The sequence below is a fragment of the Nannobrachium achirus genome, assembly GCF_963921795.1.
Source record: "Nannobrachium achirus genome assembly, chromosome: 12".
Lineage (NCBI taxonomy): Eukaryota > Metazoa > Chordata > Actinopteri > Myctophiformes > Myctophidae > Nannobrachium > Nannobrachium achirus.
In genome coordinates, this window is record NC_137832.1 from 30018857 (window position 1) to 30041889 (window position 23033).

The window sequence follows — 23033 nt, forward strand, 5'->3', positions numbered from 1 at the left end:
CAGAGGCTTGTTTTAGAGCTGATCCTCACTGGCTGGCATACTGTAGTAATGTTATGATTAGTACATGACATGTGACTGTGCGTACGTCTGTGCGTGCGTACATACCTACTTGTATTACTATCCACATGGGGACAAAATATACTGTCATGGATAGCAAAACCAAACAGCGAAAGACTTTTAGAGAGTTTCAGGATAATGTTAGTAGCATGTAGTAGGTAAGTAGGCATGTGGGAGTTAGGTTTGGGGTTAGGGTAAAAAAGAAAATAGACAAAAGGCGCTCGGGCAGAGCAGTGTTAAATTACATGCCCATGCAACCCACCAATGCGGAGTCTAGGGGTTAGATTCCACCACGGTGCATCCGGCTTTGTCGAGCGTCTAATATACAAACACAGTTGTCCCTTGTTCAGGGAAGGGAAGCTTGGCGCGGGGTGGGGGCAGAGGTGATACGTTTTCCTGGTGGGGGCTCCTCACTGGCATGTTAGCCAATAGGATACAACAGCAGTGACAACACACTGAAATGTGTGTGGGGAGGATTCAATTGGCGTAACGACTTAATTGGGGAGAAAAAGGAGGTAAAAAGCTAAAAAAAAGAAAGAAAAAGATAATCATTACATTTGCTTTTGACGTGACTACATGGATAGTAATGTGTGTGCACTCGCGCACGCATGCCTATGTGCATGCCTGTATATGTCTGCAATTTGAGTGTTTACTGTGTGTGTGTGTGTGTGTGTGTGTGTGTGTGTGTGTGTGTGTGTGTGTGTGTGTGTGTGTGTGCGTGTGCGTGCGTGTGTGCGTGTGTGTGCCTGTGCCTGTGTGACTGTGCATGTGAATGCAATCTGTTGTACATCGCCCTAGGAGAAGTCAGGGCAACCAAGCATAAGACTGCAGTCACTTCTCGTTCAGTCAAGACAGCGCTGTACACCTGTGTGTTCTCCAATAAAATTGCTCCATTTGACGTAGCTCCGCCTTTCTCACAGCAATAAGCTGGCAACACACGGCACTTCTAATGGAAGCCGACAGTTCTATAAATTGACACCAGAGCAATCCACACGCGCATTTGGCACGTCAACATAAAATGGAATTTCTGTCTGTCTGGAAAAGGAAGAAATCATGTCAAAGCCAAATGTCTATGCATACTGTATCTGTGACCTTCTGTTAGTGTACATTCTACAATATGACCTTTGCTTATAACTTTAGTCTAGAGCAATGCAAGTGTTCGCACATGTTTTTTGGGCTTTTATGCTTTTATTTGATAGGAGAGATGGGGAGTGGGGGGAGAGATGGGGAGTGGGGGGAGAGATGGGGAGTGACATGCGGCAAAGGTCGTCCGGATCGGGAATGGAACTGGTGATGAGGCCAGGCATCCATGCCTATGTGTATGTGGCAATGCCTAAGTGGTATGCGCCTGGACAGGTAGGCCAGCAGGCTCCCCGCAAGTGTTCACACTTTAATATTTGTATAATCAAAAAACTAACAAAAAACAGTAACCTCTGCCTCTAGCAACAACAACAAAAATCGCAAAAAAAAAAAGTCTAAGGAGAAAATGATTGATCTAGCTTAGGTTAAATGGTTCTGTACAATACAGTATTACAGGGGAGTCCAAAGTGCAATTTCATACGGCCCGCGGCTTCATTCCTAAATTGTATTATAAACGGCCCACCATCAAAAAAATAATATTTTCCCAGAGTATAATTTGTCAGGATTCCTCCTTGTTGTCTCATTCTGAAAGGGTCAAAGAAAGGCTATTTTATTGTATTTCTTTTACCTTGCATGTCTAGTTAACCAAAGTTTGGACAACCCTGCAGTAGTATGTGATGCAATAGCAATGTATGGACTGGGGTTTTCTCATGTAGACATACGAATGGACTGCATTATATATACCGCCTTTGTACAAAAATAATGTTTTTTTCACATTCATCCATTAACACACAAATTCACACACTGACGGACGGCAGAGTAAACCATGCAAGGCACCGACCTACTCATTGGGAGCAGTTTGGGATTCAATGTCTTGCTATGAGAGGCCATCAACACTGGTAACTATAGACTAAGATACCTAATATAATAGGGTGAGTAGTACTCAGGGGTGTTGCACCAAATACTGGGTCCTAGGTACAAGGATTCACTGCAGGGCCCCCATGAATTATCTTCATAGGGGGAGGGAGTTTAACCCATTTAGACTGGGAACGCATTATTACACATTATTTTGTGCTTTAACTATTGAAAAATAGCAGATGTACAAGCTCACAGCGCGGCACCGAGTGCCTCGCTGCGAGCTTGTAGATCTGCTATTTTTTTAAATCGTGAAAAGTCTTTTTTTGAAAAAAACGTTTTTTGGACCCCCAAAAGTATATGTATTTGGCCGTGGACCCCCATCTCAAAATATTTAGTTCCAGGGACCACCCAGAAGTGAAATTTGAGTTACAAATGTTCGCGTAAAAAATGCATATATACAGTATTCAAAGATTTGCACACATTTTCACGACTTTTCAAAAATAGCAGATCTACAAGCTCGCAGCGCGGCACTCGGGCTGCCCCTGGTAGTACTTGTGGCGCCCCTGGTAGTACTGTATGAGGTGAACATGAAGATGTGCCTCTGGGAGAAGGAGTGACAGCCTTTGTAGTCATCAGTGCTAAGCAGAGTGGACAGAGTCCTGCGTGGCCCCAGTGCCCCGTGGTTCGACCCACTAGCAGCAATGCACTCTGTGACAAGATGAGAGAGAGATGAGGACAATGTGCTTAACACACTGTACTACATTTTACAATCACGATGACCCATCTCAGCAGATCATTTAAATGCTTCGCTGCTTGCGTTTTGTTAAGATGACAGGTATTAGAAAGTAGACATAAGACCGTTTTTAACTACACTGTATAGGTATGTGTCTGGGGGAAAACATTTTGGGATAAGTGCATAAAGATTCAAGATGCTTGGCAGTAAGGCATTTTCATATTTTCAAACATGGCCCCCTTTGAAAAGATTTTGGACACCCCAGCCATAAAACATTGTGCATGGCACTGAGTGCCACGCTGCGAGCTTGTAGATCTGCTATTTTTGTAAAATCTAGAACATTTTTGCAAATTTCAAATTGTGCAAAAATCCGAAATTTTTTAACTAAAATCTTTGCTTCTGTAGGGTTCTTGACAGGAACACCTTTGAGAACCACTGAAACATATCGTCTTTGTCGGGTGGAAACCTTGTGTCTCCAAGTTTCAAATGTGTACAGTATGTTCTTTCGCGAAGTAAAGCCCTGCTTCATCATACAAGGCCGTCGCACAAAAGTTGTGAAAACAGCCGATCTACAAGCACACAACGCCTCGCACCGCGAGGCGTTGTGTGCTTGTAGATCGGCTGTTTTCACTAGTTTAAATCATTTTTAAAATGATAAATTCAAAATGAACGGTTTTGGACATACAAGGTTTTCACCCGACAACGACGATATGTTTTTCAGAAAACTGTTAGGATTTTAGAAGACATTTTTAGAATCAATTTCAGGTCTTAATGGGTTAAGGAAAGTGTTAGCGAATGCTCAGACCAAGGAGCTGATCGTGGACTTCAGGAGGCCGAGGAAAGAGCACACACCCATCTTCATTGATGGAGCTGCAGTGGCAAGAGGTCAGCAAGTTCACGTTCCTGGGAGTACACATGGAGGAGAAGGACACGCATGGGAGGGAAAAGTCTCAGCAGCGACGCTACTGTTCAGAGTAGGCCCCCACATCCTCAGGCCATACTACAACAGCTCCATTGAAAGCATTCTGTCAGGCTGTGTTACTGCCTGGTACGGAAAAATGCAGCGCCCACGAAAGGAAAAACCCACGGCGAATGGTGTGCACGGTCGGCCGAGCGCATGATCGGAGGTGGGCTTTCCTCACTCCAGGAACTGTACAAGAGTGTGTACAATGTGTAGTTGTGGAAAAAGTACCAATATTTCTTTAAAGTCAAAGTATCAATACTGAGATGTAGAAATACACTGTTGCAAAAAAGTAAAAAATTAAGTAAAAAAGTATTGGCATAAAAATGTACTCAAAGTACCAAACGTAAAAGTACTCATTGTGCAGAATTTCTCATTTCACAAGTTAAAAATCCAACACATCTTTTGAAATGGCTGAAATATATGGCTGAAGTGGTTAATGTATGTTTTGTAATACAAAGTTTCACTGACGAAAACACAATAAAAACTAAGCTAGTTTTTAGTGTCATTTTATGTTTGGTCGTGCTTGGGTGTTGCGCCTTGAAAAAGGCAGATCTACAAGTAGATCTGGTATTTTCAGCATGCAACCAAGTGTAAAATCAACATCAAGACCCAAGTGTAAAATCACCATCAAGACCCGCCAAAATACATTTTTGTCAACAAAATCAACTGTAGATTTAGTCCAGGTATTCAAAAGGCCATGACTAAATCAACACTGCTCTATGCTCTCCCTTTTATTTTTCTCCTTGCCCCACCTCTCCTTCTTTCTATTTTTTACAAAACGTATGGAGCTTGCAACAAAATAATGTCATTCACTTCTTTACAACTGTAAACCTGTCATGTGACGATAACGTTGCTTGATTCCGATTATTCCGCCAGTCACAACGCGAGGTCAGAATTGAAATGACTGTGGTAATGTAGAGTGTGTGCCACCACATCCATTGTTAGTACTCCTGTGTTAATGTTAGGGTCACTGCACTGCATGCCCAAGCTAATCCATTTTATTAGCCTCATTCTCTGTTTCTGAATTACACACGGATGTTGTTGTGTGTGTGTGTGTGTGTGTGTGTGTGTGTGTGTGTGTGTGTGTGTGTGTGTGTGTGTGTGTGTGTGTGTGTGTGTGTGTGTGTGTGTGTGTGTGTGTGTGTGTGTGTGTTTGTACAAAATAACTCAAGGGGATGGCAACTCCAGAATGGATTGGCGGGAAGGATCAGTAAGATGCCTTAAACAGATGATTAACGAAAAAAGAAGAAAGGAAAAAAAAGTCAATGTTCAAAGTCACAATCAATGGCAAGGTCAAAATGGAGAGTGGCCGTTCAGTAAGCTGGCTCAAAGAGATAATCATGTTGAAAGGATCAAAGGTCAAAGTCACCATCAACAGACAGAACAAGAGATGTTGCTGCAGGCGAGGTTTACACCCCCACATGCATTTGTTTTATAGCAGTGTGACCCACTGATGTTTACTGACTAAAGCGCCTTTCAGACGGGGCACGGTTTGGCACCCTTTGAATGAGAGGCGGGCGATTATTCTGGACGCGCGGAGAGGTTGAGGTTTGTGTCTCCACATGAGAGACCGCCGTCCGTCTGTAGGGTGCTTAACAGAGACAGTAGGTCTCTCTCTCTCTCTCTCACGCACGCACACAGACGGACAGGGGAGGATTCAACCCTATGCTGCGACTGAGTCTCGTCCCATCCCCTCGTACAGCCATGGCTCCTACAGAGCTCACAACTAAGCGCTAATGCACCATCCAGTAAGAATCCAAAAGTATACATCTATTTCATTATACATTTCTAAGGGGTGCCGGTGCAATCCGTCACAGAGAACACAATCAGAGGCAAAACAGACAGTATAACTTGCTCCTCCTAATTCTCCAAGTTATCCAAACAACACACCTACCAGTATTTTATAGAACTAGGTGTAATTTAAGTTGTAATTTGTGTCTACGCTGGAACTATTTAAGCGGACACATCGCTTAAACTGAATTAGAAATGAAATCCAGACTACGCTATGTTTGAACTTTTTCTCATCTCGTGCAAAGATCCAACCCCGCTCGTCTGTCGCTCTCCAGAGAGCTCACGCCACACACACCTGGCACCACAGACATCTAACAAAAGGTTATTAGAAATCGGTAGAAATCAACGCAATCTTTTTTCGTTTGTTGTTTGTTTGTAAGCAGTCACACTGAGGATGAAAATGTGTTCCAAATTGACCCTTTTAAAGTGACATAATGGACCACCCCATGTGACCACATGCCTCCAGAAGGAGCAGCTTGCCACAGTGACATGACCAGTAGCGGTGTTCCGTTGTCAGCTGGTATCAGCCAGGTTCCAGACATACTGTGCACCATGACAGTGCCAGAGGGTGGTGGTGCTTGCGGTGTGTGTGTGTGTGTGTGTGTGTGTGTGTGTGTGTGTGTGTGTGTGTGTGTGTGTGTGTGTGTGTGTGTGTGTGTGTGTGTGTGTGTGTGTGTGTGTGTGTGTGTGTGTGTGTGTGTGTGTGTGTGTGTGCACGCGCGCGTGCGTGCGTGAGAGGAGAGGAATGCTGCATATCGTTGTTGTCGCGTGGAAACCTTGTATGTCCGAAACAGTTCCTTTTGTATTCATAATTCATAAAAATGATTTAAAATAGTGAAAATAGCTGATCTACAAGCATGTGCTTCTAGATCTGCTATTTTCACTAGTTTTGTGCGACACTATTGTATGATGAAGCAGCAAAATATACAAATCTGAAACTTGGAGATACGAGATTTCTGCCCGACAGTGACGGTATAATTATTTTTAGTTAGAGCTAACTTACAGTCACAGCCTGCGCTGCCTTAATGCAAGGCCACCGCCGCTGTGTCCTTTTACTAGCAGCCTGAGGTCAGGTTGTGGCCACACTGTAAATAGCACATATAAGACAGCGGCGTGTGAATGTTTTATCACAGTCTATCTACTGTACCGTAGGTGCGTTAACCACTTACACCGGGTTCTCCCAGGGCTCTATACTTATAGTATTTACACCAAATATCTTATCCCAAAATAGATGATCTACGGGTCACAATTCTATTCTAAGCTCACATCGCATTGCACTGTGACGCGTTGTGAGCAGATTTTGCTATTGTTTTGGCCCAGAATAGGGATGCTATAGGGTTCAAGTGCTTAAAACAACAAAGAGGACTAGCGAGTCCTACAGGCCTCAACCAGCTTTTATGACGTATCGCATATGATTTTACTTGAAAGTGGCGTAGTGGGGTTGAAGCCAGGCCATGACCTCATGCATGTTAATCCTCACTCTCTTGCATTCCCCTGTCTCTGTCTCCACTGTATTATTTAACATTATTTATTAAAGCATAAATACCAAAAAAGGAAAGAAGAAGAAAATGCCTTCGGCAGTTCACTCCACTTACAATTGATTTCTTTATATAAAAAAATATGAGAGCGAGTATGGGGACAAAAAAGAGATAATATTGGAGTCAGGGGGTACAAGTGCATCCAGAGATGGAGGCTTTAAGCCTACGTTATACTTAGTAGTACGATGGTGTCACTCGCCGATAACAATTGATTTGAATGAGTGCATAAAATACTTTTGTTGAGTGACACCGTAGTATTATAAAGTGTAAGTTAGGTTGTTTATGCCTAAATCATTACCATCATCACCATCTATAAGCTTAACGTTTTAACATAATTGTCAGTTCAAACAGCGAGAAAAGGAGAAAAGGTCACAGTCAGTTTACAAAAAGGCAACTAAAAGGGCCAAGATCCAATACTGCTTAAATCGGGGAAATCTCGCTATTTCTACGTCCCATTATTTCTACTACGGGCGTCGGCAGGTTTAGCTACTCGCCAGCGTCAGGGTTACTGAGGTTACGAGTTAGGGTTTGGGTTAGGTTTAGGTATAGAGGTTAACATTCACCAACGTCGGCAGGTTAGCTACACACAAGCGTGAGTTAGCATTTCACCAGGTTAACATTCACTCGCGTCGAAATACTGGTACGTAGAACAAATGTTATGTCGAAATATCAACACGCTCCCGCTTAAATCAGCCAAGGTTGCTAGGATTTTTGGAGCTGTGTGAAGCACAGGCTCCCTATACGTGGCTGTGTGGGTCTGTCTGTGTGTGTGTGTGTGTGTGTGTGTGTGTGTGTGTGTGTGTGTGTGTCTGTCTGTGTGTATGTAGCCTGAACTTCCTAAACTTCGGCACGCCACTAGTCCCACAGTTTTGCCACCACACACTCGCGCCATATGTCAAATTGACCGGCTTACTCGGGAATCGTGGGCTATTACTTTTCTAAGAGAAAGGTTCTATAGTTTAATTGATATTAATTTATTAGTGAATTAATTTTCCCCATTGACTTATAATGGGAATCGCAAAAACTCACATTCAATTATTTGTCTCTCGCAAACCATAGGGGCTAGAGTTTCAAGACTTGGAGAGGAGGTTCATAATGATTTCAAGGATTAAATAAAAAATAATTGTGTCATTTGGCCGCATGGTGGCGCCATAACACCCCACTTTACGTTTTGGCCTGTAACTCTTGAACCGTAGGTCGGAAAATTAAAAATATTTTTTCCCTGGATTCCTTGGGTCATGACGCATCTCCCCATATAGGCCACGCCCATTTGCGCCATGATAGATTTTCCGCCATCTTGAATTTTCTCCAAAACACACTTTTTGCTCCTTTTCCTACATATTTTCTTCAAATGTCACAAAAATCGGTACACATGATCCACACACACACACACACACACACACACACACACACACACACACACACACACACACACACACACACACACACAGCTCCACTTCACACGGGTGTGATTTTTTATGTTGGTTTACCCACCCATGATAGACATGAGTACTGAAGAAGATGGGATTCACGTACCATGTGTTGCATAAAATAAAATAAAAGTCAAACAAGGCAAGTTTAGTATAGTTCGGCAAATGCTTGAACTTTTGGTCAAGGTCATCAATCTGCATAATGCAAAAACATAATATAATATATCATAATATATTTTATAATATATAAAAATAAAACTTTATCATGAGAAGCTATACTAAAGACTGTAACATCCCAGGGGGACATTGGTGTGCTAATCAGCCACAGAAGGAAGACAGAGAGAGTAGATGGCTCTACCTCACTCTCCGGGGTTTGTTTCCCGCACACCAAAAGGTACACACATATAGAGTAGTACACACACATAAAAACGTACACAAATACACACCTCCTTTCCCAATGAAACAGAAGACCTATTAGCCTGAAGTTGATTTAATTAGAACAGCAGTGAGGCACTAAGGAGACATCCCATCAGCATTCAGCACCCCAAACTCCTCCCCTGGCAGTAATTGTCTTTACACAAGTTTTTACATTGAATTACAGGGGTTGTTGGCTGAGGCTAAATGTGAACTATCCTTGGGGGTCCATCCATGCACCTGTTAGTGAATGATATCACCAGTGGTTTTGAGCTAAACAGAATGTGCCTCTCTATCAAAAATTGTTTCCCTTTAAACCTTAACCACTATTAGTGCTAGTGCGGATCTTGGTGGTACAACAAGACTTTGGGGCCGGAACATGGCGCAAGATGCACACTGGCGGGGAATTATCAATCGTGTGAGGATGTGGGAGAGGCACAGAAGGGCATGTGGTGTTTACAAGGACCACGACTTTGCGCCGCCTAACTGCTTGGACCAGGTCAACTTGTGTACAGCGAGTCATGCAATCATCTTTTGTGCTGCTTTCGTCACTTTAGCTTTGTCACTTTAGTCACCCCAGATTGATGTCTCTCCAAGACAACGTAAACCAGGCCTGCTTATCCTAATGCTTGTCTGTTTCACTTAGAATCAAGTTTAAGTTTGTGTGCATTCTAACAGTTAAATGCTGAGGCTATAATCCAACAAAGCCTTCTGTATTGTGACTCATGGAGAATATTGATGCTATATATCGTATATCGTTCTCTTTCATAAAAATCCTTTCTTGATTACTCAACGAGATCAATTATTACACATTCTGCCAGGTTCTGTTTGGCTCAGCTCCAGATATTGAACCATTTCTTACACTGAGAAATGCTACTCATATAAGACCAGTGCCAGATATATTAACTGCATTTGTTATTTTCTCCCAAGGTAATTGTAGATCATTTGCTCTTGGCCAGTTTAAGATGCTGTATATTTGTTGTTAAAGGACAAGTCCAGAGTCTCCGAACTAAATAACATACTTGTACAGGTATAGTCTCATTTTCCTACTTATATTGATCCCAAATGACTGGCCTTGGCTTCTATTTGCAGAATTGCCCCTGTCGTCCAGTTTCCCCATCTGTCATAGCATAGAACGGAGCCCACAAGCATATTGCTACTTTTTTTTGTTTTGTCATTACACACACACACACACACACACACACACACACACACACACACACACACACACACACACACACACACACACACACACACACACACACACACACACACACACATCCATGCCTTGGTTGTCCCATACGAGGCGTTATGCTGTTATGTGCTTTGTCAAGTCTCGGAAAAGGCACGCGGTGATTGGCCAGTACAGGAACTTTGATTGGCAGTTGTGCTGAACGCTTAGCTTACCCCATAACATTTTTACGAGACTATGGCAACAACCAAGGTTCTTTTAACCGCAACAAATAGCGTAAGTGGCAATATGCTTATATGGGCTCCGCTCTATGCTATGAGGGCTGCTGGGGAAACTGGACAACAGGGGCAATTCTGCAAATAGGCCACGGCCAGTCTTTTGGGATCAATATAAGTAGGAACATGAGCCTATATGTTATGCAGTCCGCACTTGTCCTCTAATCTACTGCCTCACATCCAGGATAAAAAAAAGAAAAAGAACAGGTAAAAACTATCTTTGTAGTAAGTCTACAGATACATTTATATACAGTAATAGTCTATATAATGAGTTCACACTTGCGGCCCTATTTTGATGGAGAAAATTAATATTTGGTGCTATATCTTGACTTGCGTTGTGGGGGTGTGACCCAATGCTATTTTGCGAACTTCTGCCAATTTGGATATAAACAATACAATTAGTTTAAAAAAGTATTATTAAGGCCTCAATTTGGAATACAAATTATCAAGTAATGTAGTCAAGAGTAAAAGTTACATTTTACAATGTTTATACACAACTGCTGCTCTGTTTCTTCATTACATTATTACAGTATGTTTCGGTTTTCTTTACAATAAAGTGGAGGCAAGCTGCAGGATGAGACCATGCACTTTTGTGATGGTTTCTAATGTATGACAATTTTAACAGTGTTTTCTTTTTCTTTTTTTCAATGCTGCTTACCCTGTTAACGCAGCCAGCACAGACGCATGCACATTGCACATACTGCTTTGATCTTGAGAGCGTGCTGGTACTGTAGTACATGCAATGGAGGGGAAAAATAGATATAATTGCCCGCACCTCCGGTGCTCCATTTACCAAGCTCTCATTTTAGAAAGTGTTTATTTAGCAGTCTGAAGTGTTAACTCGTGTGAGGGAAAAAAGAATTAATATAATCCGCCATTCGACGACTGCACACTGCAATGGTTAATAAAGCATTTCCCTTGCACTGGCATATTCATGCAAGTTGGTGCATTAACATGACATCAGCAGTGGGGGGAAATACAAGAGCAAATTCAGTGTTGAGTTATTGTGTAATTACTCACCACCTGGCCATCGCTACTACTGTATGTTACAAAAGACACACAGTACCTGTACTATTGTACAACATATCTCAAGTTCATTGAAATGAACGGAGGAAGTCCAATGATGATCTGAAGTACTGTATTCTCATTGTCAAGAGCCCTTTCTTTCTTTGTTGAGATACTGTAGATATAGACAGACATACAGTACATATGACAGCTCACATACAGTGGTTTAGCTATACATATTATGTACTGTATGCATGCAAGGGCTCTCTCTCTACAATAAAAATACAGTACTTCAGTGTTACAGTTAGTTTGAGAAACCAGTTAGATTGGGAAAGGAGAGCTTGTTTTTGTTCACCTGGATGTGGAAGAAGCCCATGTCTCAGTGGTAGCTGGTGAATGCTAACCTGGTGAATGCTACTATGCCTAAACCTAACCCTAACCTCAGTAAAACTATGCCTAAACCTAACCCTAACCCTAGACCTAACCTCAGTAAAACTATGCCTATAGGTCCTAACCATAATCCTAACCCTAAACTCAGTAAAACTATGCCTAAACCTAACCCTAACCCTAACCTCAGTAAAACTATGTCTAAACCTAACCCTAATCCTAACCTCAGTCAAATTGTTCCTAGTTCCCCGAAGGAGGCACCGCCTGCTCCACACACACACACACACACACACACACACACACACACACACACACACACACACACACACACACACACACACACATATATACATATATATATATATATATATATATATAGTATATATATATCACAGTTAGTATATATATATATATATAGTTAACTATTAACTAGTTAACTCACAATCCTTTTAATGCCACTATTTTTTTTAACTTGCGATTAATGCAGCTGATGTTTGAGCCTCGGTGCGCTCCGTAGTATAGAGAGTGAGGAAGCGAATGCGCTGACAACTCGCATCCTATGCTCGCAACAAATACCGAAGCGTTGAAACGGCACATCTGCAGACAGCGCAAGCCCCAGACACACAAGCTCCCAAGAACAGGAGCGCTCCAACTTGTGCTGTACACGAGCACATAGTAGCCTACTAGCCTACGTTCGTTATACAGTGCCCCCCAGACCCCCGCACCAACACACTAACAGTGACCACCAAATTCATGCAACAACGGCCAGAGAACCCACATAGCAAACAGGTTTGGCCCAAATCCGGCTGTTATGGCCCACATCCGGCTGTTCTGGCCCAACTCCGGCTGAAATCTGGCAGGTCTGGCTGACTGTGGCTTGTGTGCCACACATCTCCAACAAGCCATCAGTACTCTCTACATCATAACAGCTGGGTTTCTCATAGTGAACTAGGGTGCCCAATAACACCAGTCCAGGGTGCCTCAGAATATTTTGATAATATTTAGAATGTATCAATATTACTTCAGTTAAACCAATTTAGACCCTCTAATGCCTCATGCTTGCTTTGTAAAACACCCGAGTTGCACTGTACTTGAGTTATATTTATACACCAACTCTCTTCACCAAAAATAGCCGATCTACAAGATCTTGTAGCATCTTGTAATGAGCTTGTAAATCTGCTACATTTGGTGAATATCCCCTTAGAATAGGGATGTTGGGGTTTAGTGATTGCTATTTGTCTACTCCCATGTTGATATGAGTATTAATATCAGTTTTAGGTAGATTTAGAACAAATACAAAATATGCGATTAATTGCGATTAATCGTGCGATTAACTATGGACAATCATGCGATTAATGGGATTAAAATTTTTAATCGACTGACAGCCCTAATATATATATATATATATATAATAGCTGTCAAAATTATCGCTTTAACAGCAGTAATTAATTTTTGGGATTAATCGCGTTAAGATATTTGATGCATTTAATGCATGTACAGAATGTCCCGCCCCATTCGCTGATCCGAGGTGATTCTCTCGGTAGAACACCGTCGTACGGAGAGAGAGATATCAGGCTGCAGCGCAGCCTCTGCTTATCATGCTCCCCCCTTCCACCTCCCCCTTCTACCCACAGTGACACACACACACACACTTTCCGTTCGCAGGCGCACCGGAGGCGAGGAGAGATGGAGACGGAGAGACAAAGCTCTCCAAAGTGAAGTTGTTAAAACGTCTTTCATAGACCACTGTCTGGAATAATACTAGTACTCAGGGGCGCAGGAGGCATTTTAAAAGTGAAGGGGACACATCTGGGAGGTATGTGCGCGCGCATAGCGCGCGCGAAAAATTTTGGGGTATCCCCCCCACTTTTGGTGATATCCCCCCCACTTTTGCCCCAAGGAGGGGGGGACATATCCCCTCCACTTGAGCTGAATTACACAGTTGTTTTACGCAGATTTCAAGGCATTTTTAAAATGAAATACACATGAATTCATTAAGTCTATATTAGATCTTTTTATTGAACCACAGTAACAAGAGGAAACGTAACATAAAATGTGTTGACAAACGAAATTGCATTTCCATTATGCATCTGTTCAAAGGTACTTACATTGTTGCTTGCTTTAAAGAACGACGTTATCGTTTTTTGTTTTTTTGACCGTTTCATTTTGACTGAGAATGATGTGAGACTAGCCTACACACACCAGCAGCAGGTCCAGCACCTGCAATGACGGTCTCCTTCTGCCACTGCCTGCCTGCTAACCCTGCTTGTCACTATCGCGTTGCATTAATTAAACTCATTCAGAACAGCTGAGCTGAGCTGCCGACTGCACTGTGACTGCACTGGTGGGACTGTGCCTCTAGAGGGCAGTAATACGCCTTGAAATGAGAACTACTCAGTGTGTACAGTATAATCGATCATATTTGCGGCTTTTTCTTGGACCTGAACACTGGAGGGGATATCCCCCCCACCCAAAAAAAGTGGAGGTGTTAATCCCCCCCGTCCCCCCCTACCCCCTGCGCGCATGCTAGTACTACCTTGTTGCACAACTATTGTGTTGCTCCACTTTTCAGAGCCGACCGAGTAGTAATGGATGCGTTTACTTTTCAACACTGGGCACATTTAATTGCTAGTCAGTCACGACAGTCAGCTATCTATGCTATCACTATGAAACATTAGCAGGTTAATGATGGCTCGTTGTCGACCCTGAATGCACATTTGCCCCTTATTTGACCATAGGCAATCAGCAGCACTAATTGGCAGCGGTAACAAACGCTTGTCTTTTGTTTCTCTTGTGCATATGTGTCAGCTGAAAATTTTCTCTGTAGCCAGCCTATATATCAAGTAATTCCCTGTAGTGGATACTGGGTAGATATTCTCCCCCTCGGTTCCACTTATCCTCAAAAGAGCTACTATGTTTTCTCATCCTGAATGACAAGTCTAAGCCTGGCTATGTGCAAAACTGCATGCAAGCCTATGTTCAGAGGCATTGTCAACATGTCTTAATTTCTTTAATTAATATTTCTTTAGTTCCCAATAATTAAACAGTGAGCCAGTGTTTTAGACATAGACCTATTGTATTTTATTGCTACATTAAAAAAAAATCCATAAACTGAATTAGAAAGCAAATCATTGGAATGAGCAAGTCAGTGAACTCTTGATGAGAGTGAGACACACAAGCATTTATAGTGCATATATTTTGTGATCCAGGTTCAGACAGTACGACAGAAAATACATTTTTACTCCTCTACACAAGAAGCAACAATAAAGAGCCTTGAACCTTGAAAGTGGTTCATTGTAAACAACTCCCCTTTTTTCTCATTAACCTAACCCTGACAATCGACATGCTGAGTTCTGCAGGCTGTCCATGTGATCAACACTAATCACCTTCTCTTTGGATCTTCTCATAATGAGCCGTTAACATGAAACCTACATGGGAGAGGAGAGGAGAGGAGATTAAAAAGCGAGAGGAGGGTAGTTGTTTGGAGGGAAAATGTGCTGAGAAAGAGAGAAAAGGCAGAGCTACAAAGATGATAACTGAGCAAGAGTAAAGACGAGACCAGGGGCGCTGAGGGAGAAAGTGGAGCTGCCACACAGAAAGAGAAATGGGGGTGTCCCTTGATGAGTCCTTATCGGGTGGTGAAGTGGAGAGATTTGGGGATTGATAAAAAGGTAAACTCACCGTAATCACAGCTGAGACTGGAGTCCCCTCACAGTACAATCCACAGTTCCACACTGTACCACTACAGCTCAATTCCCTCTGCTACAGAATCTCTCCACTTCTCACTACTGTCACCATGCCAGCTCCCAATCATGGCAGTAGAAAATAACTTCTTTATTTACTTTTCATTTGTTATTGTTCAAATGATAAATTAGTTAATCAATTAAGTAATAGTCAATCAATTAAGTAACATACATTTTAGCAGTCTTTTTGGTGACACCTCTGTTGTCATTTGTTTTTTTTGTTTTGAGCAACAGGGATCTTCCTCTGGCTTTTGTTTGGCTACATACAGTCACCATAAATAATCAAATAAGGCTAGGGCTCCACCAAAAAGGCGGCGTCGTGCCAGCGTCAGACGGCGTCAAAACATGAACCGGGGCGAATTTGAGTGTCCGACGTTGATGTTGATGTCGCAGTGAAGCACCCTTCATTAATTAAAACGGCAGCGTTCCCAGCGTTGACGTTGACGCAACGCTGGACGCACCCGGCGGACCCAGGGGGTTAAATAGCCATAGTCCCCCTTACAAAACTATGTCAATGTTGTATAACAGATGTCCAGATGTGTAATATAGCCCACAATGTGTGCATCTATCATACGACCCCAGTGCACCCCACGTCCCGCACCCTACAAAAGTGCATTCAAATACAGAATGTGTGATGACCCCTGGTTTCAGGTAATTCTTCTATTTGACACCACGAGGGCAGTGTTCAAATTAGGTTGGGTGGTTCATAACACGTTATTCTGTGACGTGACAAACTCCAGCACCCAATTTGTTATTGAGATGCGCATGCCTTTTTTAAAATATTTACCATGAAATATCAACAACGCACTCCCTACCAGGATGCAGACAAATCAGGGTGTAACGGACATAAACACATGTTTTTGTTAAGTGTATCATACTATCTTCCATGGGAGACAAGGAAAGAAGCTCATGCGTGCTTCTTCTATGTTACGTTAGGTTACGCACCGCTGACCTCCTCCATAGAGCAAGGATAACACACACATCACCATCCCAACACTTATCGACCAGCGACTGACAGGCCACATAATTGCGTCTGTCAAACATGCCATGTAGTTGCAATTTACATGCAGAGAGAGCTGAGGATTGTGTTGTATACATTACAGCGTGTTCCTTTTCCCCTGATGGAAGGCTGCCTCGATGCCCCAGTGCTGTTGTTCGCTTTCTCTGTCACGCTGTCACATTGTTCATTTGACTAGAAATAGTGGCACTGCTATTTATCTAGTCACTATTCTGACAGGGGCACGGAGACACTGGGTGGGGTGGAATCAATATAGGAAAATCCATTAACTGAGAGGGCTCTTCCAGCTTTCCGTGAGAGCTGTGAGCGTAACTATACTGTCTTTGTGCCTGCTTCCCAGAGACTAATTACCTTGTGTGAAAACAAACATGTAGCATGGAAGGCAGAATGTATAATTCATACCTCTGTTTACGGCTACTCACATTTTCTGTTCTGAGTTTCTTGGCAGGACAGCCTCCATCCACAGGATGTAGCATGTAATACAGTCGTACTTTATTGGCATGTTTCCGACTCTGGAAGGGCAAAGGAAGAAGATTATTAGCAAGGAAGGACATATTAACATTGAACATCAGGCTAGCACAGTAATAGGTTGCCCCCATAACTAGAAGGTCACAGATTCCAACAGAAAGTATACATAAATCAGCCATACAGTACGTACTGTGAGACACTGAAGTATTCATTTAATGTAAAATCCAAGAGAAAACTAATAACTGAGCTATCAAATAAGGAAAACTGGCAAATATACTGCGCACAGTATATGCCTGACTCTAGTCTCAATTGATAATTAGTTATCTAACCCCCCCCCCCAACTCTAACAGTCATGGCTGAAGAAGCAAGGGATTCTGGGAGGAGTGCGTCAGTCAATTCCTCATTAAGTTTATCTCGCAATGATTTCCGCTTGACTGCATAAGCTCTGAGTCTGAACGTTTCCAGGTCTCGTTTTGACAATGAAGCCGGATTGCTAGAAAGGTGGGATGTACAGATGTAGAGATGTGACATTCAAAGACAGGGCTGAACAATAGTGAGGTGAGCTCTATTGATATTTTGTATCTTGCCAGAAAAGGAGCACAGTGAGATGTTTTTGCTGTTTACAAGATCTCTCAAAGGTATGGTGCCGTGTAGACTAATGCCCACCCAGCCTCCTGTCTGTCTGTCTGTCTGTCTATCTATCTGTCTGTCTGTCCGTCCGTCTGTCTGTCTTTCTGTCAGTCAGACAGACAGACAGACAGACAGCTCTGAGGTTCTCGAGGACATGAGAGAGATAGGCATAGTGTAAACACATTCCTGACAGGTCAAAGAAGAAGAAACATGTGCAGAGGATATTGTTCTTGCCTGTCTTGTTTTTCATTTTGCCATCCTCAGGCAGAAGTATTCTTTTAATAAACAGTATTTCTTTTATACAAACAGGATAGAATAAGGCTAAAAGAGACATACTCAAGTGGGCCTCTCACATTTCTAATTCCATCTATGCCAAATACTGTCATTAGTTACTGTCGTTGAAGTTTTGACTAGAAGAGTAACAACCAGCATTTATGTGCACAACCTCTTGATTTTTAATTCAAACTGGGACAAAAAATATATACTACTACTTATAAAACATCTGTTCAGATGGCATGTACTCTGTTGATGCTTGCCTATGGGTAATGATACCCCTGCATACAATAGATTTACAGTTGAGTGGGCTAAATACTTTCCCCAGGGACATAGGACAGTCCGTCTGTTTCTGCTTGGGCAACGGGCAGTAAAGCTGAAATGGTGAACACCACTGATTGGGGGAATGCAAATAAACCAGACTAGAACTGGGTGTCTATGGCCCTCACTTTTTGTACGCAACGCATGATGCTGTAACACAGCAACGTGCACGCTTGACATAGTCAGGCATGAAAAAAAATCAATACTACATTACCACCACATCACTGAGCTGATCAAACATCATGGGCTTGGACTGCCCCTTATAGAGCCAACACTGGGGTCACTGGTGTGAGCTAGAGTGTTCTTGCTCTACTAGTACCAGGGGGCAGAACTTGAAAAAAAACTTTTAAAACTATAACATTTATATCTTGTTTTTCTACAATACTACAGAAAGCCTACACAAATCTATGTAAAGTGCTTTGGATAAAAAGCGCTATATGTAAATGCACCATTTCCTTTTTTCTTTTTTTTTTTTATCAAACAACAATCAACCCCAAACTTAGATCACATACAGGTTGGTGGAATCAATGCAGAGCCAAAAGCAATTCCACTTTTACCAATAGGGGGCACTACAAAGTGACCTTTTGTTGCAAAAAACATGATCAATCACTCCGAATTACTTACAGATCTCAGGGGTGATGTGTCAATGAAATTGGTTTGCAAAATTAGTGGGAGAGGCCTATTTATTAAAACAAAACACTGTATATCATGAACGCAGGATCCAATCAGCAACTAATGGACCACAATGGAACCAACCTGGGACTTTTTGTGTTATCCCTTTGTCTGTACAACGTACCTCTACTGTTAACACACGTGTTCATAAAGTATTCATTCAATCATTCACACAAACTTGTGTCAAACATTCAGAGCTGAGGACAATAAAAACTAGCACTATGTAAAGAGCCGGTTCAAAGTGTTGCCTAAAGTACCGTACAATCACATAGTAAAAACAGCGTCAATAGCCTCATTGATTTCCATCGTCACTTTTTGAGAACAAGCACACTGAGGGCTAAACATTTTATTCAGCATTCTATGCCCTGTTTTCTGATAGGCAAGTTCTAAGGAATTAATCTCTCATACAGCAAACTAAATGTAATCCAGGAAAAAGCAACGACTTTTAGTCATTAGAGTAACAGAAAAGGAAAAAGAGACAGGTTGAATGAGAAAGTCTCGTGCAAAAATGGGTCACTCAGTATCTATTGGTAAATGTTCCTCGTAGTTGGTAAATGTTCCTCATAGTTGTACACACGCATGCTGCATTTCCCTCAAAGTCATTTCAATGCAATTACCGATGATGTGTTGCTTGAGGTGGCACACCGAGGTGTTTCGTAAAGGATTCATGTGAGGTGTTGCAACACCAGCTGTCAGCTGAATGGATGGCTCCTGAGAACACTGTCAGTCTGCATTAGTGATGCACCAATACCATTTGTTACTGCCAATACTGATACCGAAGACCTTTTCAGTAAAGTACTTTATGAACCAACACTGGACAATAGTTCTGAATCAGTGGATGAAAGTGAGATGCAATTTACTTTTCTCCATTAGAGAGCTTGAATATAAAACCGCAAATTGTCGTGTTGTGCGTTAAACAATTTGTACGCAGAAAGAGACAGAAAAGTGATTGAAAACGCTGTAGTGTGCATGCGATGCCAGGTGGCTGGGTGGCAACACTTCCTTATTCTACTTCCTTAACACATTAACTGCCAGAGTTAAGAGGAGACTAGGGAAAGTGCCAGAGTTAAGAGGAGACTAGGGAAAGTTCAGTAACCAATGACATCATCCATCGGTAGGCTGTCTGATAATTACAAGATTACAAATTTGGCTTCTAGTTCAGTTACTATTATCTTGGAATCTCTTCTGAACTGTCAGCCCACCAATGAGACACGAGAAGAGTTTGTTTTATCTTATAATGAGTAGTTAAAGTGCTCCTTTAAGTATGGAAAAGGATTAATATCAGGATCTGACATGCATGTGGCTCTTGGTTTTAGAACTATGAAATGTCTCTGGCATAATATTATATTTTTGCATATCGTCACTGTCGGGCAGAAACCCTGTATCTCCAAGTTTCAAAGTAAAGCCCTGCTACATCATACAAGACTGTCGCACAAAACTAGTGAAAATAGCAGATCTACAAGCACAACGCCACGCAGCGCGGTATTTTTAATGATTTTTAAAATGATAAATACTGTACAAAACGGTTTTGGACAAGGTTTCTACCCGACACCAACGATATTTAAAGGAGTAGTTCACCCCCAAAATGATTTCTTTTTTCTATTGATTAGTCACGCCATGGAGACTAAAGTTCAATAATATATTTTAATTTTTTTGTCGCCTTCCTAAGATAAAAATTTGATTCGAGTAAATTTACCCCCATTGATTCCGGATGGGGACCCGAATCGATTTGGGTCCCCATCTGGAATCAATGGGGGTACATTTATTGTTATCACATTTTTGTCTTAGGAATGCAACAAAAAACTAAAAATATTATTGAACTCAAGTCTCCATGGCGTGACTAATCAATAGGAAAAAAAAAGTCATTTTGGGGGTGAACTACTCCTTTAAGTTCTAGAATATTTTGTACTTTACGATTAGGCTACCTCATTAACCTGTGTGCTTTAAGCTTTGGATAATATTGGTAAAAAATAACCACACTGCTGATCGGTCCAGCAGTCTGTGAGATTATCTCCTGACTTCTAGACAATTTTCCTCTGAGTAGCCATGCCGTAAGGTTTCAAGAATGAATAATTAATTCATAATGAACAGTTGTAAACAACATTGTTGCAGTGCAATATTGTCGTTATTTCATCTGTATACTGGCCTGCATAGTAAATTAGAAACAGCAGGCCTAATTGATGTGACTGTGTTTGGACGCATTCATGCTGAGCTCAGTTTGGGACAGTATCCATCAAAACAATGTGTGTTAACTTGTACCTACTGAGATTATTTTCTCAACACTGCATTTTGTCTCAGTTGGATTCTCGACACACCTTTCCATTCTACTTTTCAGGTCAAGCTATGTTCCGTCGTAAGCTTTGTTATTTGTAATTTGTAATTAATATTGTAATTGAACGATGAACATCACTTTACAAATCAATATCAAACATATAAATATTTAATTAAGCAATTTAAAAACTGCACACAGAAGCCAGAGAAGACGTTAAAATGGCCCCAGAATTGTTTTAAAGTTAAATACCCTCGTAGGCGGATCTCTGAGAGCCAAATCCAGCTTGGCAGCAGCCAAGAGTATTATTGAGCCTCGGAGATCAATAGAGAATGGGATGGGCACTATGTCACAAAACTAGGTCATACGGTCAGTTGTGAAACTTGCATCGATAAACAAACTGCCAACAATCGCAACGAACCCTATCCACTGTGAACAAAACCCACAGATATCAAAGAGAATTGGCCCCATTGGCATTATAAGATATGATCTTTTCAGTTCCCGACTTGTCTTAGGCCTACCTCAACATCCACTGCAATACTGCAGAAATGAGTTGCAGCATCAGTGGACCTCTGATTCATTGTCAGTGGATGTGAAAAATAGATTTTCTAAACCAGTGATCATGTTAGGTTAAACTAAATAGTAATGAAGGAAGCAGCAGTGGCTCAGTAGGTGGAGCGACCGCCCCGGTTTGATCCTCCAGGCCACTCATCTGAGCAGCAAAATGTATTCCTGCTCAGGAATCATAACTGTACCCTTTTCTTTTCTCAAAGCATGATTAGCTTCTTGGATACATTGTTTGAACACTAGTGGCATTGTAAAGCACTGTTGGAAATATATACAGCCATAGGCGAAATTAATTGGGAATCAGCTGGCAGTTTGCAGAAGACCCCCTGCTATGCTCACTCAGGTACCCTTTCACCCCTCATTTTCTGTTTTTGACGGCCTCATATTATATCTCATTTCTATTCTCCACAGCTTGAAAAGCCTTTGTGGATTTGAGTTTGTATGGTCATCACTCTTCAGGCACCTTAGTAAAGATTGACAGAATCAATAAAGAGTTCATCATTCTGTGGAAGTCAGTCATAAACAATTGGAATGGAATGAAAAATCTGACAGGATGTATTATGTTGAGTTGCATCAAGATCCAAGGAAGTTGGGTGGAAAATGTTGATGTACGTTCTACGTTTAAAGGACCAGGTCACCTCTGGGACAACCAGATCTTATTTTATTGTTGTGTGGGACACAATCAACACAATCCTGAGTTATTTTTTGTGTTCAATCTGTGTTTTTAGATATTTTAATATTTCAGCCGATTTCAGCATGCTACAACTGGTCATATGATGCAAAATGCATCATATGACCAGTTGTAGCATGCTGAAATACTAACATATCTAAAAACACAGATTGAACACAAAAGATAATTCAGGATTGTGTTGATCGTGTCCCACACAACAATAAAATAAGATCTGGTTGTCCCAGAGGTGACCTGGTCCTTTAAGAGTTATAGGCTAAAGCGTTAAGCAACCTGTTATAGCGCCATAATATGGCTGCCACCGCTCAAAAATGCTGCGTTCATGATTTGTGGCAATTTGTGCAAAACAGGCCCGTCCCGCAAATTTACAAAGCCAATCCTAGCCAATCCGAATGGAAAGTGATTTAACAACCAGTATTAGCACCAACATCAGGCCGATTTTGAAACATTCGGTTCCTTGAGGATCTGCGTGCAAAATTTCACACCGATCAGTGTTGGAGGCTAGCTGTTCACTGACGGACAGGCAGATATACACACTGATCGACCTCTGCAACTCCCACCCATTCACTCAGATCAGCTAACACAGGAATGCTGACAGAACCCTCGCTAAAAACCCCAGGACAAAAATCCACTCGTCCTAGACAATTCACCCTCCAGGCC

At 41.9% G+C, this 23033-nt stretch overlaps 1 protein-coding gene across 2 annotated transcripts in view; it reads right to left on the reverse strand.

Annotated features, from left to right (window-relative positions):
• The window catches only part of zmat4a (zinc finger, matrin-type 4a), a gene marked incomplete at both ends in the record, with an annotated part of 131297 nt that overhangs the window by 66028 nt on the left and 42236 nt on the right, over window positions 1–23033 (reverse strand). For both annotated transcript variants that reach the window (XM_080738367.1, XM_080738366.1), the window contains one exon: window positions 16908–16997. In XM_080738367.1, the coding sequence (XP_080594493.1) occupies window positions 16908–16997 (90 nt within the window). The remainder of the gene's footprint in view (window positions 1–16907; window positions 16998–23033) is intronic.